General features: G+C 40.2%; 3 protein-coding genes and 1 long non-coding RNA gene across 7 annotated transcripts; 2 read left to right on the forward strand and 2 right to left on the reverse strand.

Moving 5' to 3' along the window:
• The first annotated feature begins 694 nt into the window (after positions 1-694).
• LOC127361451 (uncharacterized) lies at positions 695-5,365 on the forward strand. The gene is made up of 2 exons (XR_007884285.1): positions 695-1,105; positions 1,724-5,365. It is a non-coding gene; the product is annotated as an uncharacterized LOC127361451 (long non-coding RNA).
• Positions 5,366-6,566: 1,201 nt separating this feature from the next.
• Positions 6,567-9,959, reverse strand: oip5 (opa interacting protein 5). The gene is made up of 6 exons (XM_051396074.1): positions 9,782-9,959; positions 8,778-9,141; positions 8,184-8,250; positions 7,547-7,669; positions 7,289-7,370; positions 6,567-6,833 (listed from the first exon to the last, which is right to left on the reverse strand). The coding sequence occupies exons 2-6, from the start codon at positions 8,947-8,949 to the stop codon at positions 6,741-6,743; spliced, it is 537 nt and encodes a 178-aa protein (XP_051252034.1). The 5' UTR covers positions 8,950-9,141; positions 9,782-9,959; the 3' UTR covers positions 6,567-6,740.
• nusap1 (nucleolar and spindle associated protein 1) lies at positions 9,363-12,823 on the forward strand. Of its 2 annotated transcripts, none has more exons than XM_051396045.1 (12): positions 9,363-9,558; positions 9,697-9,765; positions 9,959-10,156; positions 10,259-10,418; positions 10,526-10,618; positions 10,732-10,844; positions 10,947-10,997; positions 11,086-11,264; positions 11,729-11,892; positions 11,986-12,102; positions 12,196-12,301; positions 12,409-12,823. In XM_051396045.1, the coding sequence occupies exons 1-12, from the start codon at positions 9,484-9,486 to the stop codon at positions 12,494-12,496; spliced, it is 1,413 nt and encodes a 470-aa protein (XP_051252005.1). In that variant the 5' UTR covers positions 9,363-9,483; the 3' UTR covers positions 12,497-12,823. The 2 variants fall into 2 exon arrangements, with proteins under 2 accessions (XP_051252005.1, XP_051252004.1); XM_051396044.1 differs by having other exon boundaries at positions 9,364-9,558; positions 10,511-10,618.
• Positions 12,824-12,918: 95 nt separating this feature from the next.
• ndufaf1 (NADH:ubiquinone oxidoreductase complex assembly factor 1) lies at positions 12,919-16,059 on the reverse strand. Of its 3 annotated transcripts, none has more exons than XM_051396059.1 (5): positions 15,749-16,059; positions 14,545-15,081; positions 13,676-13,861; positions 13,498-13,572; positions 12,919-13,357 (listed from the first exon to the last, which is right to left on the reverse strand). In XM_051396059.1, exons 2-5 carry the CDS (start codon positions 15,055-15,057, stop codon positions 13,217-13,219), a joined length of 915 nt encoding a protein of 304 aa, XP_051252019.1. In that variant the 5' UTR covers positions 15,058-15,081; positions 15,749-16,059; the 3' UTR covers positions 12,919-13,216. The 3 variants fall into 3 exon arrangements, with proteins under 3 accessions (XP_051252019.1, XP_051252018.1, XP_051252020.1); XM_051396058.1 differs by having other exon boundaries at positions 14,545-15,084; XM_051396060.1 differs by having other exon boundaries at positions 14,545-15,161.
• Positions 16,060-16,153: the final 94 nt, after the last annotated feature.

Below are 16,153 nucleotides of genomic sequence, written 5' to 3' on the forward strand. Positions count from 1 at the left end.
TTACTGTGATTTTATTTAAGAGCGAAATACATAAATCACAGTAAAGTCATTCCAGTGTGCGGTGGTCAGTTCTGATTTCTTACTACATGGTCGACCTACCAGCTCCAGACTGTTGTGGGGAGTTTTGTTTACAATTTAAAATTAGCTCAATTTGCATATTCATAGATGATTTTTTTAAATAAGGTATAAGGAGTAGCTGCCTTTTTTTTTTTAGGATTTTAACAAGGAAACTATATTTCTTTGTGGGAATCATTAGAGACACACATTGCTTCAAGCAGGATGTATTGTAATATGTTTCTGGAGAGGTTATTTGTTTTGCTTTCTAAATGATAAAATATGAATATTAGATTTTTTAGATTAGATTATTTATATAATTAGATTTATAATATTGATTTATTTTGTCAATTGACAACTTGATGAACTGACTAATGAATTTTATTCACTACTCAACTGGCAACTTGTTTCAGCATTAACTAAATTAGAGCAGTTAGTATTATTGACGGGCCTCTAGCTAACGTTTAGCTTATAGTTTAAATCCATATTTAACCATTTTAAAGGGTCTGGTCCTCAGAATTAATCATTTTAATGCTTTTAGTGGTCATACTTGAAGGGCAGTGAACGCACCACAACGCTGATTGACAACTGTCAGGAGAACAGAAGAAGAAGAAGAAGAAGAAGAAGTACATCCGGGGCGGGCTTTAATTTTGATTGACAGGTCTCCGGCTCAACCGTCGCACTCTTCCGTTGGCTCGTAGTAACAGAGCGAAAATGGCGTAGAGCGGAGGGTGTGCGGAGAAAGAGGGACCAGAGAGGGGGTTACCTTCCTCCTCCTCTCCCCCCCAGCGGGTGTGAGGAGGGGAGAAAAACGGGCGCGGAGGGTTTTTTTTCCCCAGTTTTTTAATTCTTCTCGAAATGTGTCTTCACCCGGCGCGGCCTCTGTACCCGGAATAAACCCGGGGCAAAGAAACCCGTCCAGTGTGGGGACGTGAATGTGTCTCCGCGGAGGGAGAGAGACCCCCCCGGCTTTTGTTTACCGTTATGAGCTGCAGCTCCGACCACAGTGGAAATACCTCCGCATCGTTTCGGACCAACGCTCCCGACCAAGGTCAGTTGTTTTCCATCTGTGGACCCGGCTTTTACACATTTATTCCTGCACTAGTTTTAGGAATTGGCAGTGTAGTTAAAGGGAGGGAGGATATATATACTCTTTCATTAAATATATATGATGCTATTCCAGTAGACATTCAATTCAGTATCTATAAAATCAGACTATTATCTGCATTAACTGGACGCCAGAGCACTTCGATTGACTGGCTGGCCTATTGGCAATCAATGTTCCCATATTCTGGTTTGGTGTTAGTAATTTTTCACAAAAAAAAATACAAATGATTCCGTAGTTTAAGATTCTTTTGTGTGTATATTTGCTGTTTTCTCTGTTTTATAGCCCTGTAAATGTATTATTTTTGTGTTTTTGTCTGTTTTTTGGATGACATAAGACATTTGAAGATGTCACATTGGGCTAAGGGACATTTTAAGGTGTTTTTTTTTTTTTTTTTTTTACAATTATTTGACATTTTATAGACCACAAGTTGTCACCATGAATAGTCATTAATATAGTATTCGCTTTCAGTTGCTCTGCTTTAGAAGAAACTGGCCTCAAATGTACAGATTTAAAACTAAACTGTGCAACAATACAGAAATGATGTGTGAATTTGTATTCTAGGATTTCCCAGTCAGTGCAGGTGTGAAACCAGCTGAAGCCCCAGACTGGAGGGGAAAATCTTGCTTCGAACTAGCCCCAGCACCACCGACGGATCACTTCCACGGCCGCCCAGACCTGTGGAGGTAAAGAACGAGTCACTGTGAAGATGACCGCTTTCGGGCTTTTGGGACACGGGTGTCCTCCCTCCTGCCGTTGCTGGGACACTGGCCCTCTCTCCTCCACAGCATCCCCCTCCGTCCTGGCCTGTTTCTGCCGCATGATCATCAGTCAGGACATCTCCCAAGATTGTGGGCTAGTCTGACTTTCATCACGCACCCTCTGACTACGTCTACATGTAGGAACGATGGCGTTTGCAGTCACCAAGTTGGCTGACATGCCGGGGAGTTTCAGCTCTCGGCGTAAATGTCCGGAAATCTCCATCATTTGGGCTTTTTCAGCCAGATTTGGCTTCTTATCACGCTGCATGTAAACGTAGTCACCGATGGTTCCTGAATGAGTGCAACAAAACATCCCCACATGCTCTTAAACTAGATCAAAGCAGTTTGATAATGAACAAACTGCTCCTGTTTCCTGGGAAGAAAGTAATGACACACGATACTGTAGCAAAGATCAAGGCCTGTGATTAAATTAGACTCATAGGGTGGTTTTTTTTTTTTGCACTACCTCATCACCATAACAAGTCCAACAGTGAGTGAAAGGGAGCGTGATCAGTACAAATATCTCAATGGTTGTCAAGCGCCACAGCAGTTTTATATAATGTTCCTGAATTAATTTGGTTTTAGAATTTAAGAGGGTTAATAAGCGAGGTTGTTAAGAGTCGATAGATGAAGGCCGAGCGTGCACACTGATATTTACTTTCAGTTCAGACATTTTTGAGGAAAACGCTGACTCACTCAAACTGTGGTCCCCTATGCATCTGTCCTAAAGGAACGTCACAGGATAGTATTTTTACTCCATGCTCTTAATTTTTGCATTTTGGGCTTATTGTGCTCTCCTTTGTCTGCAGGTTTATTCACAAAATTGCAGGTAGAGACAAAGTTGGCAATATTCCCCTTGTGACTCAAAAGATCCCCTAAAATTTGGCAGCTTACAGTATTTAAAGTTAGTCTTTTATTGAAGAAGTCTAGTCCAATTTTCTTCCTGTAGTATTCTCTTCATTTTGTCTTAGTCTTGTTCCCCCTTAACATACTTTTATTTTTCGTCTTTTCCTCCTGGATATGTTCTAATTTCGCCCTTTGAACGCGCTAACAAGCTCTCATTTTCTTCTTTCCCTCTTTAACACAAGGTCTCATTTACGCTTTACACGCTGCAGGTAGTCGCAGACAGATTCCTTTTTGGGCCATGAACCATGAGACACAATAATCCAAAAAGAGTGAATCTGACTTGCCCAGCAAATTTTATCAACCGTCATCAAGGCTTTGTCTCTACTTGCTGTTTTCATGTCTCCAGTAAGCTGAGAGACACCAGTGTTGAAGTAGCAGCTTTAAACCAAGCTTACATCGGATTTGTCTTTACCTGAAGGAAACCCTGGTCTCATTTCTTTTGTTTTTTTTTGTTCCTTTTTTTTTTACCTGATTTATATGAAGAAAAACAAACATTTACCGGGATTTGTGCAATATTTGATCTTAACTGTCATGTTGTTGACCAAACTGTATATTGTATAAACAAGTGACAAGTTGTTTGAAAGCAACAAAATCACCAATGTCTTCCATTAAGATATGTATAGACTCATGTGCATCATAGCTTATTTAGCAGGACTGTGGTGCCAACATTATAGTAGCCATGCATGACCAGTAGTGACGCTTGCTTCATGAAGAATAGTGAAATCGATTTCTAGACTAAGCTGGAGCTCAAAACTGTGGAAACTATGTCAAATTAAACAGCGGTAGACTGACTTACTAGACCTTTTTAAATATACCACATTTAGATACAGCTTTGCCCTAAAATCTTAGACTAATGCGAGATCTCCTTTTTATTCCACGCCTCGGGTGTAGAGGAAGTTGCATGATTTTAAAATACAATTAAAGTATGACACAATCAGGCTATGCAGTTAAAAAGTATTGATTCAAGTCGTTTTATAGGCGTATATGCTCAATATAAGTAAATGCTTTCTAACAGAACCGCTCTACGTTCTTAGGATTATTATCTAGGGGGGGGAAAAGAAGCTTAAGAGATGTCCTAAATTGTCATTCATGCACTCTCAAGCATCTAAAGAATTAGTTATTACGTGACAGCCAAAAATCTCTCAGATGTGACAATGATAGAAACCTGTAGAGAACTGTTATATGAAGAGTAGTGCTTTAATCTTAGATTTGGATATAATTGCTAGGGATCCGACGTAGTGTTTTAGTCCTAGAATTAAGATCTCACCATGACACCGTATTGTACATATTACCTCATAGTTTTGGGATTCAGAGCGATATATTTTAATCCATAAAATTGTATTTGATTAGAGTTTTAGAAGCAATAACCTACAATAATGCATGAGTTTAGTGCCAGGGTGTAAGTGTTAAAAAGGAGTATGTAATTTCATGTTGAAGGGATTTCCCTCCTCTCTTTTATGCCTAAGGTAGCTATCTATTAGTCACTTTTTCGGGGGGAGTCGTACAATGTTTGGCTTTAGAATACAGTATCACATACAAAGGTTTGGGATACTTCCTGCAGAACAAGGTATACGTGAGGACAGCTGTAGCATCATGTTATCACACAGACAAAACTAAATACTTATATTTTTCACACACTAGTTTCCCGGCCTTGTATTCTTTGCACACCAAAACAGTAATTTAAAAACCAATCTGTACATGAGAGATTTCAATTCTTGTAGCATTCTTACATCCACAAAACCCACCTCTTCCTTTTTAGAAATGTAGACTTTCAGTAACTCTGTGGCTGCAAAGGACTTACTGAACGAACTTGACACTTGTTTGAAAAGCACTTTCTCTCTACGTACTGACTTGCACCGTCATCATCACCATCCTGTCTTGAATACTGTGTTCTAAAAACCCTGTAATGCTCTTTGTGGGGATTTATAATCACAATTTATAAGGAAGTAGGCGTCTAGCAACACGAATATATGGGGTTTAAAAAATATGCATGACTTTAGCAGAGTAACGAATGATTTGTATTGCATGCAATAATCCAACTTTGTAATGTGAATGAGTGTAATTAGGCTAATGAAATGTTCTTATCAGATGTTTCTGTGACAAGGTGACAACTTGGGGACGGTTGTTTGACACAACAGCAAGCATGTTGAAGTAGCTTTGATCATCAGCTGTGGTTTTTACTGACTACACTGCAACAAAAAAAAAGAATAACGGAGAGTAGTTTTAAGTGTTTTCTGCTCTCACTCTATGGCAGTACAGCCACAGTGCAGCTGAAAAACACCACTTAACCTTTGTTCCCATGAAAAAACAACAACAACAACAAAAGCTTAGGTAAGATTATGATTAATTACATTACTTTGTTGATCAACTTTTCCACTGAGGAAGTGGACTGTGTAGAAACTATGCACTCCAGAGGGAGGAAATGGGCATGCTTATTACGTGTGAGCCTCTTGTCTGGTTTTGTATTAACTGAAGAAAAAAAAAAAAGAGGATCTGTATCAGAAATTCAGCAATAAAATGCAGCATGGTGCCAATTGGATGGCTGAGTGTTGGTGTTTACTGAAGAGTTTGTGTGCTGTCACAGAATGAATGAATCATCATCATCATCATCATCATCATCATCAGTCTGTAGCTTCGTTTACACCCACGTGAGAGTGTAATTCTTGTTACATGCCAGAGAATAAAGATTATTAAAGGGAAAATGGCACAAATATAAAGTTAGTCCTGAGATAGGACTGAATTCCTAATGCTGTATTTTGAGTTTATAAGAATAGTTCAACATGTATTTAAAATCCACATATATTCACATTAAGTTAATATTAAATCAAAGATGGATGATTTAATACTCAATAACTCTGATCTAGCCAAATCTAACTGATCTCTCTAATGTTAACACAATTATTATGGACTTTTATTATCAGGATGATTTACGATAGCATAAATTTAACATCATCAGCCCAATAAATATCGTGCATCCCTAGTTTCCAGGTTCTAATGCTGGCATATACATTTCAGTTAGTATAGAAATAATAATAAAAACAGCAAAAACGTCTACAGTTTTATGTCTTTTTCATCAAATCCGTCCAAAATATTTTAATGTACATGTGTCTCTAAACAGATAAACTACAGACAGTATTCAGTGTCTAGTTTATTTCTACAGTAGATAAAAACATTTCACTGGGTAACTTCACTCACCTTGTTCGTTAATGGCGGAGCACGCATGTATTTCTTGATGAACAGCCAGGTGCAGTGACTTTACACAGTGAGGTTGCCCGGCAACCAAATAAATAGTGAGATAAGCAACAGTGGTGGCTAGTGGGCTAACAGCTAACTGTTTTGGCATGTAACTAAGACTAACTAACTAACTTTTGGTGGCGCTGGATAAAGTCACCAAAGAATGGGGACCATAATTATCTGTCTGAGAGGTTACGTTAATTCATCTAACAGTTGTAGAGATATTTCACTCTGGACCGAATATGTTTCCAACCCCAGAACCACAATGCTTGTATGGCCAAAAATATAAACATTAACAGCATTATTTAAGTCTGGCAAGGTTGGAAAATGGATTGAAGGAGGTTTAACCGTAGAGAATCAGATAAATAATGATCACAATATTGGCCAGAAATCAGTTTCAACTGTTCAAATGTAATATTGATGCAGACTTTCAGTTTAAATACTACAATATGGACAATACATCTGCAGAGACTGATGAAAACTAATAAATAAAACAAAGACAGCAATGCCTGCATCACCAAAAAACCTTTAATGGAAACACAAAACATGTGGGGGGAAAAAAACAACAGCTTACAACACAAATTAGTCTGAATAAGGGATTGGAGAGCAGATTGAAGAACAAATGAGAACACATGGTCCCTAATCCCAGGACTAGGCACCGTGTAGATTGGTTGTGAACTCTACTTGTCAAATTCACTGGTAAGACTCCTGTTGGCCAGTCTGCTCTTAATGTGTGACATCTGATCCAACTGCGCTTCAAACTGCTGTCTCACCTGCAGTGAAAAGAGATTTGGTTGTTTTTTTTTCCATTCCTGCCTGCGTTTTCTTTTCACAATAGTCCTTTGTCACACTTGAACTTTTGAGCGTGTAGGAAAACATCTACAAGTACAAATTCAAAGGGAACTGGATTTACTGGAATGCTGTTTTGGACTCAATCTTTAGTACAGCTGAGGTTGGATGGGTTATAGTCGGAGATGTTACTCTGGCAAACTTAATTTTTTTTTGACTGTTCATACTCCTCAGGGGGATTCAATTAAGGACATGTTATATAAAAGTTAAATTGCCAGATCATAGATGAAGTAAGTGCCTCTCATATGTCACTACAGTAGAAACAGTACTCAGATTATGAGATTATTATGAGAGTATAAGAATGAGACACTGCAGCTGTACATACAGATATTATTTCTCATCATAAGAATAAACACAGTATTAGATTTCATTGTCTCACCTCATTAATGCTTTCTTTTAAGGCCTTCAGATCAAATGTAAGTGTGGATGCTTTCACCATTGAGCTGCTGTTGAGGATGTAACTGCAGAGAAAAACAGAAAAACAGAAAACAGGACTTTTGAAGGATCTAGTGATGTAGCCTTTGAAAAAAAGCAATTCATACAAACACTTGTTTATTTTATCCTCTCCAGATGGCCGTAAACCTGTACACAAGAAGTCAATATGCTTTGTGTGCTCGCAAGTGGCAGCGGAGCTTACCAACTGATGTTTGCTTTGTAGAGGAGAAATATGGAGCGAACCGTGGCCAAACGAGACGGGGCTGAGTGAATGACTCGACCCACAGCAGAGCAGCAGCCGCGACACTTTAGAGAACTGTAGATGCTGAGAGGAAACAGAAGCAGTGAAAACAAAACAACACAAACAAACAAAGCTTTCAGACGTGGCAGTAAACAGGTTGACTGAGAGGAACACATTTATTAATCACAGTCAGTAACCTGTAGGTGGCAGTGGAGGATAGAGGTTTTATGTGTGTCTTATGTTTACACCCATGTTGCCATCCCACAATTTAGATCTAAACCTGACATTGCATTATGGTAAGAGATGTTTACATGTTACATTATATGCATTACTTTATTGTATGTATGTTTTATATACGTGTGTTTCACCTGAGGGTTGAAGGCAACAAAGCTCCTAATATGAACTTGTTCATTTACTTAAATTAAAGACGTAGAAAGTCACTTTACATATATTCAGCTTTAACCACATGATAAAGTTCTGTGAAGTTGTCTACTGTAGCTGTGTTTTTTTTTGCCTCTACAAGCATAAAATGTTATAATAGAATAAATACTAAGGCATATTTACAGCTGTCCAAAAGCCAAAATACTTTTTCACTGACCAATTTGCCATTTCCCCTTTGTGTCTTGACTCCGCTGCATCACTGACGACCACATCATTAGTTACTCCTGGAGGGAGACAGGCAGTAAAGTGTTGATTAATATCATACAGGGATTAAGCATGTGGTTATAACCGATGAAGGGAGCCCTGCAAAACACACATTACAAACAAATAATACAAATTTACAACACAAAATGGCTGAAGTTGGAAGACTGCAACAGGTTTCACATGCAATAATAAAACAAGATCATAAAACCCTCCACAGTTCACAAACACTAAATAATTTAACAAAATAAAAGGGACACATACAACTAGGTCATCTGATACCTCCATGACAGTGAAAATATATAAATATATCTTCAGATGGGAAAAGAAATCTCTCTTCTATCTTTCTTTGTTTCCCTTCTTCTCATGAAAGGATGTTGATTTGCTCCTCCACCATAAGAATCAACCCGCCCACCTCAACTAGACCACTGCACACACCACACACACACACACACACACACAACAGGTAATCTCCCAACACAAACACACACAACAACAACAACTTGTTTTCAGAGTCTGAAGCAATCGCTGAGAGGTGAAGTGAACTTACTTATGCACATGATAGAGTCCATACATTTCACCTCCCCACAGACGCCGAGAGAGTCTCCCAACACAGCGTTACACTGCTGACAGTGGAGGGTCATCAGCTGTTGGTGCTCCACCTCAGAGACCAGCTTCGAGTCCGCGGTGCACTGGATTAACAGGCTTCCGTCAAATTCCATGTTTGTGGTAGGTTTTTTATTATTTTTTTTTTTTTTTACGGATAGCCAGTTGTTCAGACCCGCTTGTGAATTTGAACTCGGGATCAGAAAGCAGGACGTCTCTTCTTCTGTTGGTGGCTCTGCGCGCTGTAGCGTTGGCTCGCTCGGTTGCACACTGCCACCGTCTGGAGGAAATGACGAAGTGCCGCCGTACTGACAAAGAACGAAAAAAAGAGAATGCTAAATAAATAAATTAAAATACAATTAAATAATTATTTTTAATCGAAATTCAAGCAGAAATATTAACTGATGGATTAAAAATGGCTCCTATTTTACAGAACGCTAAAAAAATAATAATAATTTTTTAAAAAGCGTCTTCGCTCTGATTGGCTGCGAGGTACTTCCGGTCACACACACGAGCCAATCAGACGGCTCCCGCTGCTGTGTTTTGAATCGGAGTGGTTTTAACCGCCACCGCTCACAGCGCGAGAGACTCCGAAACGTGTGTTTATACTGATTTCACCTCACAAAACGGAATAAAACTAACCCGCCGACATGGATCTGGACTCCATGAAGTATGCAGAGTTGAGAAGCCTCGCTAAGGAGCTCGGGCTTAAAGCGAACATGAAGGTAATGGATGACTTGGAAGTTAAATCTGAACGGAAGCTTGATGGGGCTAACGGTCACTGTGAGCTAACGTTAAAGATGTTAGGTGAATTAAACTCAACCAGCTAACGTTTATTTTTTTTTTTTTTTATTCGAAAACAGGCCGATAAACTCCTGAAAGCGATCAAGCAGCACTACGAACAAGAAAAAAACAACAAGGAGGAAGAGCAGGTAGCGTCATCCTCACCCATGACGCCGTTCATTCTTGTAGCTCATCCATTGTTTGGTGACATGTCGGTGTGTGTGTGTGTGTGTGTGTGTGTGTGTGTTGTGTGTGTGTGTGTGTGTGTGTGTGTGTGTGTGTGTGTGTGTGTGTGTGTGTGTGTGTGTGTGTGTGTGTGTGTGTTGCTGTGGTGTTTTCCAGGGACAAGAGACGGATGCCGCTGTGGTCCAACAAGAGAGCACTCAGGGAAATAAAGACGCATCTTGGGAGGACGAGGTCTCCAGCCCCGCTGTGTTTGTGAACACACGCCGAGGCAAAGGAAACGGTACCAAGAGGAAGATCTCTGATACTAAAACCGGGACTGAGTGTGACTCCAAGTTACCTCCAAGTGCTGCAGAGGTATTCCACATCGTGTATGATAAACACCATTTTCTCCCTGTGCACGGGTTTACTTTGTTGCATTGAGGATCTGAGGCTTTAACAACTGTTGTTCTCTGTAAGGGTGACACTGAAGTGGCTGCACGTAGGGGTGCTAAGAAGAGAAAAGTGTCCTCCACCAAGGAGTCTGACAAAAGTGAAACTGAGCCTCTGGAGGATCCTCAGGCCACTGGCAGTGAGCAGTCAGCCTGTAAGGATGAAGCACCTGTGCACGGTGATACAGGTCAGTAACTGTTAATTGATGGAGTATTATGTTCTTCAGAGATTCTTGACTTTAACAGGACGTTTTGGTCACTTATCCTTTATTTGACTTAGACTTTGTGTGTCCAGAAAAAGCCCCAAAAGTGGCCAAAGCGGGTAAGATTCCTCGCTACCAAGGGCTCCAACTGAAGAGCAAGCCGCTGTTGAAGCCTGTGACTCCTAGTAAGATCTTTCTTCATTCTTCTGTTTTTTTATCGCCCTCCCACCCAATCTCCTTTTGAACCACTAATGAATGCAGGGAATTAAATTATCTCTTTTTTTTTTTTTTTTTGTAGACTTCAAGAAACTCCACGAGGCACATTTTAACAAGATGGAGTCGATTGACACGTATGTCCAGCGGAAGACCAAGCAGATGGAGACTTACAGAAGTTCAGTTACAGAACTGAAGGTACTCAAAAGCTTCTTATCTGATTTGAAACCATAAAGTATAAATGTTATATCTGAACTTGATGTTTTTAATCTGTATTCCTTTTCTTTTTTTTTTTTAAAGAAACTTTCAGACAAAACCAAACAGCAGCAAGTTGATGGCAAAACTCGAGCGGTAAGTATCACCACCTGTTGAGCATCCAGGATTGTTCAGTCACTACAGCTGCAGTATAAGTAATGACCTGTTTGTATGTATTCCACAGAAGCCAAATCAGAGTCGCGCTTCCATGTTCAGCCCGGTCCCGGAGAATAAGAAAGCAGCTGAGGACAAACGCAGACACACTTTGCTCTCAGCCAGTAAAGCTCCTCCAAATAAACCTGCTGGGAAGGAAGATGCTCCGTTCAGACCATCTGTCCTTTCCACCCGGAGGATCAATGTTCGGTGAGTTGCTCTTTCTTCCTTGGATGTTTGCTGGGTTAGTGATTAATCTCAGTATCCAGCTGTTGCTGCTAAAGCTTCGGACCTCTGAGCCACTCGTATGGTCAGATTGTTTTCATGCCATGCTTCCTCCCCTTGTGCATAACATTCTTACAAAGACCTTTTTTATAGATTTTTTTTGTTTTACAGTTTTATCTAGTTTGAGTTGGACTTGAATTATAAAGTAATAATAAATGTTTGCAAAAGAGTCTGCTTACTACTTTTGTATGTGTGAATGCAGCCAAAGTATTTGCCACCTTTTCACTTTTGAAATTAAAAGGTCTTCTTCTATTGGTCCTCATTGGTATTTTTGATTTAATGGATCTCTTTGATGATGATAAACTTCCGATGGGGTTTAATACTTCTTATAGGCCCTGTGTACACAGTATTCATTGCGATGCTGTAACTACCAATTGTGTCTTATGCAGGTTTTCAGAAGCCACTCATGACAATGAATATAAGAGGTCCATGGTGAAGACGCCAGCACGCATGTCGCCCTGCGTGACCTCGAGCACCCCACAAAAAACCACCGCTGATGGAGGAAAGCCCAACAATGTCAAGACTTTGACTTTCTCCGCCACAAAAACTCCAGGTAACTTTTAGCTTTTTAATCTTTGGAATTATATCATTTCTCATTGATGTGTATAGAGTGAGCAATTTAGTTGTTTCTCTTTCTCTTCAAAAGGCACATTCGTTTTCACCGGCAATACAAGTACTTTAACAACCCCCGGAACACAGAAGAAGTCAGCCTTTGATCTGAAGGCGAGTCTGTCTCGTCCCCTCACCTACAAGCCTCATACAGGTACAAAACCGCTTTTTAATTTCTCTGCCTCACCGAAATATAGTATCAGTACACAGACAAATCTGTGACGGTTAATTTTTCTTTTTACTATAGGTAAACTGAAGCCGTTTGGAGAGACCAAAGAAAACACAGCAGGAAACGTGTCGCTGGTCTCAAACTCGCATCAGAAAAATTACAAACAGCACCAGGTCCAGACAAGGTATGTGTCAAAATAAAAGCACACACTGGCTGATATTGATTTGCCTCCCATAATGATGAACTCTCCCAACATCAGTCTCTTACGGATGTCTCTGTATCTTATTTTAGGGGAGACAGGAGGGCAAAACAAATGGAAGACAGGAAGCAGAAGAAGGAGAGCATGCTCGGGGCAAGAAGAGGCCTTGTCATGATGTAAAAGTGTTTGTAGACGTTTGTACAGCCTGTCGTTCCAGTGTAAATATTTTGTCGTCTGCAGCTGACCCGTTTATTTCTACATTCTTTCAGCCTGATGTTGGGAAATTAACAACTCTATCTATTGTGCAGTGTTTTTTAGATTTGACTTGTGCATTAGTTTAAACACTTCATAGCTCTGAATGATGCATTTATGTATTCTGATGTGTAGAGAATCGATGTCCTGTTTTACTGCATTTTAAACAGTTAATTTTGTTCTTAAAAATTTGATATGCTTGCTATGTTTTTTTACTTTTTGGGAAAGACTGATAAAAAACATAGATGCAAAAGATTTACTTGTCTGCGTTTATTTTTAAATTAAATTGCTATTGCTAACATTTGTGTGGAATCGAAGTCTGATAATGAAATCTGTCCTATAAAAGTTAGTTCATGAGAAAATGATGTTTTATTAAGATTTGGGTTGTGGACATTATCTCGTGGAAGAAGACCTGTCATGTACAGGACTTGATCCTGTCCTGAATTGACCACATTGGCTTATTTTCACGAACAGGAACGTATTTCTTCTGGGAACGTGTGATAGTCTGTGAAGTATCAGAGTACATGTACTAGAATCCAGATAAACAGCATCTTAAATTAAATGTCACCAAGATGGCAGAAGGTAGGAGTTTCAGTAACAGAACTATTCTTCAATAACCGTTCATCTGCAGTATTGTAATAGTTCCTCTCAAACTTCAGGATTCCTCTTGTACATCTCATAGGCACACTCCTCAGTGTGTGCATAATCTTTGCAGACGCCAATGAAATCGATCTCCAGCTGGAACGGACCGTTGGCTTTATCCCCCAGCGTAAATCCAATGGTGTTTACCTGTAAACACAAAAAGGTTTAGAAAATATAAACTGAACTGGGGGTAAAAAAAAAAAAGTTAAGAATACTACAGTTATGATCAGTTTTGGCTTCATTTTGTTTTTGTATTTGATGTCAGTTTGACTTTTCCTTTGCTGTACCTTGTCCACCCAGAGAGGGTGCTGAGTGTCGTGTATCCTCCCACGATATGCAAGGAAGAACTTGGAGAAAGGGATCTGTGAATGAGTAGCACTTCAGTCTTAGAATGACCTTTCTTCTGGTACGTCAACATACAGCAGTTCAGCAGAACTCTTACTGGTTTTAATATGTTTTGCTCACCTTGACATCTTGCCAGTAGGGTCCTCCCCTGGTATACAGGAAATAGCTGTATATGTCATCTTTCTGATGCGAGAAGTACGTTTCTGTTGCAAGGTTGATCATCCACGGACGGCCATCGCCACGCACACGCAAATGCAGGGTGTTGAAACTGGACCAGTCGTGGTGCTTTTTCCTATCAAATGAAGCCTGGGAGAGAGACAACAGTCTGGGGGTTAACCTTTAAGTCATCTAACTGTCACCAACACTAATTTAAGAACAGGTGAGAACCTGCAGGTTTTTCTTTCCAATACAAACTTACACCGATAACCCACAGAAGAGGAAGAGGAACTCGTCTGTAAATTCAGCTCGTGTATTGTGCATGAGGAATGAAGTTGGTACACACATGGAGCTGATTTTTGGTTACCTGCCAGTGTGGCTGAAATCATTCTAGGAGGAGTTTGATTTAGTAGCTGCTTTATAGTTTTTAACCTTCAATTCAATACCACTCGAGGTAAGATACAAAAGACAACAAGCACCACGATTCACAGTATTTAAAATGATAAGGATTAATGAGAAATACTGAAATATTTCCTGGCTCTTTCTGCTAGAGTAGTAGTAGCTCAGACTTCAACAATAAAATCTTAAAGTTAGCTGTTGGAAGTACATTTTCTGTCATTTGTCTCCAAAAAAAACCTGAAGCATGTATTTATTTACTGGTTGTATATACTGAGTTTTGATATCAGCCTACAAAAACATCAGCTAAGTTGCTAAAATCCACAGATTTTTTGAGAAAATACTGAGAACATGGCCTCAGTGTGCTCAGCGGGCCTGGATACTGTTAGAGTTACATCCTCATTAGAGCTTTAAGAAGAAAAAGGCAGGACACTAACCAGTGGTTGCTTGGAGCGCATGGTGCAGTAGCCACTGTAGCGTGTTTCTCCGTCTCTTGGAGGAGTGCAGTTCAGAGTCCCGTACAGAAAACAGGTATTGCTGTTTTTGCCCAGCTTCAAGTAAACTTCACTCTGGCCTCCCACCTCACGATCTGAGGACAACGTCCAGTGCTCCAGGCTCTCTGGACCTCTGAACTCCCATACCACTCGGTTCTGCTCCAGCATGTGCTCAAGGATCGGTTTACCTTCTGGACCAACCCATCGGTCAAAAAACTCATTTTTCAGCAGTGTGAAATTCTTCTTTATCCCCTTCATACCCTTTGAGAAGTCGATGTTAATCTTCTGCCATAGGTTTTCTTTGGGTTTGCCGGGTCGTCTGTATTCAGCATGAATTAATCTTGTGGGCACAGTGAGAGGAGCGATGGAGGGGAGGAGGAGATGGTGCTGGTGGTGGAGGAGGAGGGAGCTCAGCAGCCTCGCTGAGGGGAGACGTGTGATCGTTGGCAGAGACATTTCAGTGGCGATATGGACGAGTCACTGCTGGGATACATCACATGGAAAAGTGGTGTCATTACACTCGAGTTACAGGGTGGTAATGGACCATCAGGGTTCAGTTTCTTGGATGTACAAAGAGACAAAGTGCTAGAAAATCTTATTTAAGTGGCTTGATAGATTGTGATCAATGAGTCAATTCTTTAGATTGTTATTTGATTTTCTGATCTTTTTACAGTTTGATTACTCTATTAGTTGTGTTAACAGGTGCATCCCTTATGATTGGATTTCTAATAACTGTTCAAATGTGGGTTTTTTTTTGCTTCACTTTTTTTGATTTATTGGCTCGGTGGGCTCTTTAGCTACACTTTGATGCATCTACTGGGTGTCTGATTTATGTCTCATTGCTTTTACTGTACACACCAGTTTCCCCCACTTGGTGATAAATAAAAGAATTGATGTTTCTGTGTGCTGAGAATCTGATCACTGATTAATCAATGGCTCACCTAACACATAGAGGAAAGAGTTGCTTGCTTATCTAACTACTAGTAACTAATTAAGAAGAATTAAGCTGTTTTTGAACCAGGTAAATTTATAATTTTTTGACTAAATGAATTAAACAGTAATAAGATAACAATAAAGACAGCAGCAGTTAACTACAGTCACGTTTAAGACTTTAAATAGATAGTCAGCATAATCTGTTTCTACTCACTCTGACCATGTTGTACCAAAACAAGGGAGGCGGATGGATATTTCACCGACTTCGGTTCTTGTTCTAGTTCGACCGGACCACCGACTGACCTCTGTTAAAACCCCGCTATTAAAACAAACCGCTGTATAAACCGGTGTGTGTCACATTAACGCTCAGCCACAAAACCCAAGGACGTCCGGATGCACGCAGGAGGACCCAACGGAAAACACCCGGGCTGCGTTCAGCATACGTTCGTGCAGAGACGTTAAACAAACGCGAGTCAAACCACACTGGGCAGCGGATTTAAACGTTGATAACACAGTGGGTCTTGAACGCAGCTCTGGTGCACCGACGATTCCCGTCCGGACTGACGCACTCACTCACAATATGTAGTTCTGCTCTGCGCCAACCGCCAATGTCCTCGCA

This window comes from Dicentrarchus labrax, unplaced genomic scaffold (genome assembly GCF_905237075.1).
Source record: "Dicentrarchus labrax unplaced genomic scaffold, dlabrax2021, whole genome shotgun sequence".
Classification (NCBI taxonomy): Eukaryota; Metazoa; Chordata; class Actinopteri; family Moronidae; genus Dicentrarchus; species Dicentrarchus labrax.

Bases quoted from the DNA above. Each gene is read 5' to 3' on its own strand.
- oip5 (XM_051396074.1), bottom strand. From the start codon at position 8,949: ATGGAATTTGACGGAAGCCTGTTAATCCAGTGCACCGCGGACTCGAAG. The intron at 8,251-8,777 runs GTAAGTTCACTT...GTCTCCCTCCAG, and splicing joins GGACTCTATCATGTGCATAA to GAGTAACTAATGATGTGGTC. The intron at 7,670-8,183 runs GTCAGTGAAAAA...GTTTCCTCTCAG, and splicing joins AAAGGGGAAATGGCAAATTG to CATCTACAGTTCTCTAAAGT.
- nusap1 (XM_051396044.1), top strand. From the start codon at position 9,484: ATGGATCTGGACTCCATGAAGTATGCAGAGTTGAGAAGCCTCGCTAAG. The intron at 10,845-10,946 runs GTACTCAAAAGC...TTTTTTTTAAAG, and splicing joins GTTCAGTTACAGAACTGAAG to AAACTTTCAGACAAAACCAA. The intron at 12,302-12,408 runs GTATGTGTCAAA...ATCTTATTTTAG, and splicing joins CAGCACCAGGTCCAGACAAG to GGGAGACAGGAGGGCAAAAC.
- ndufaf1 (XM_051396059.1), bottom strand. From the start codon at position 15,057: ATGTCTCTGCCAACGATCACACGTCTCCCCTCAGCGAGGCTGCTGAGC. The intron at 13,573-13,675 runs GTGAGCAAAACA...ACTCATTCACAG, and splicing joins CCTACTGGCAAGATGTCAAG to ATCCCTTTCTCCAAGTTCTT. The intron at 13,358-13,497 runs GTACAGCAAAGG...TTGTGTTTACAG, and splicing joins ACCCTCTCTGGGTGGACAAG to GTAAACACCATTGGATTTAC.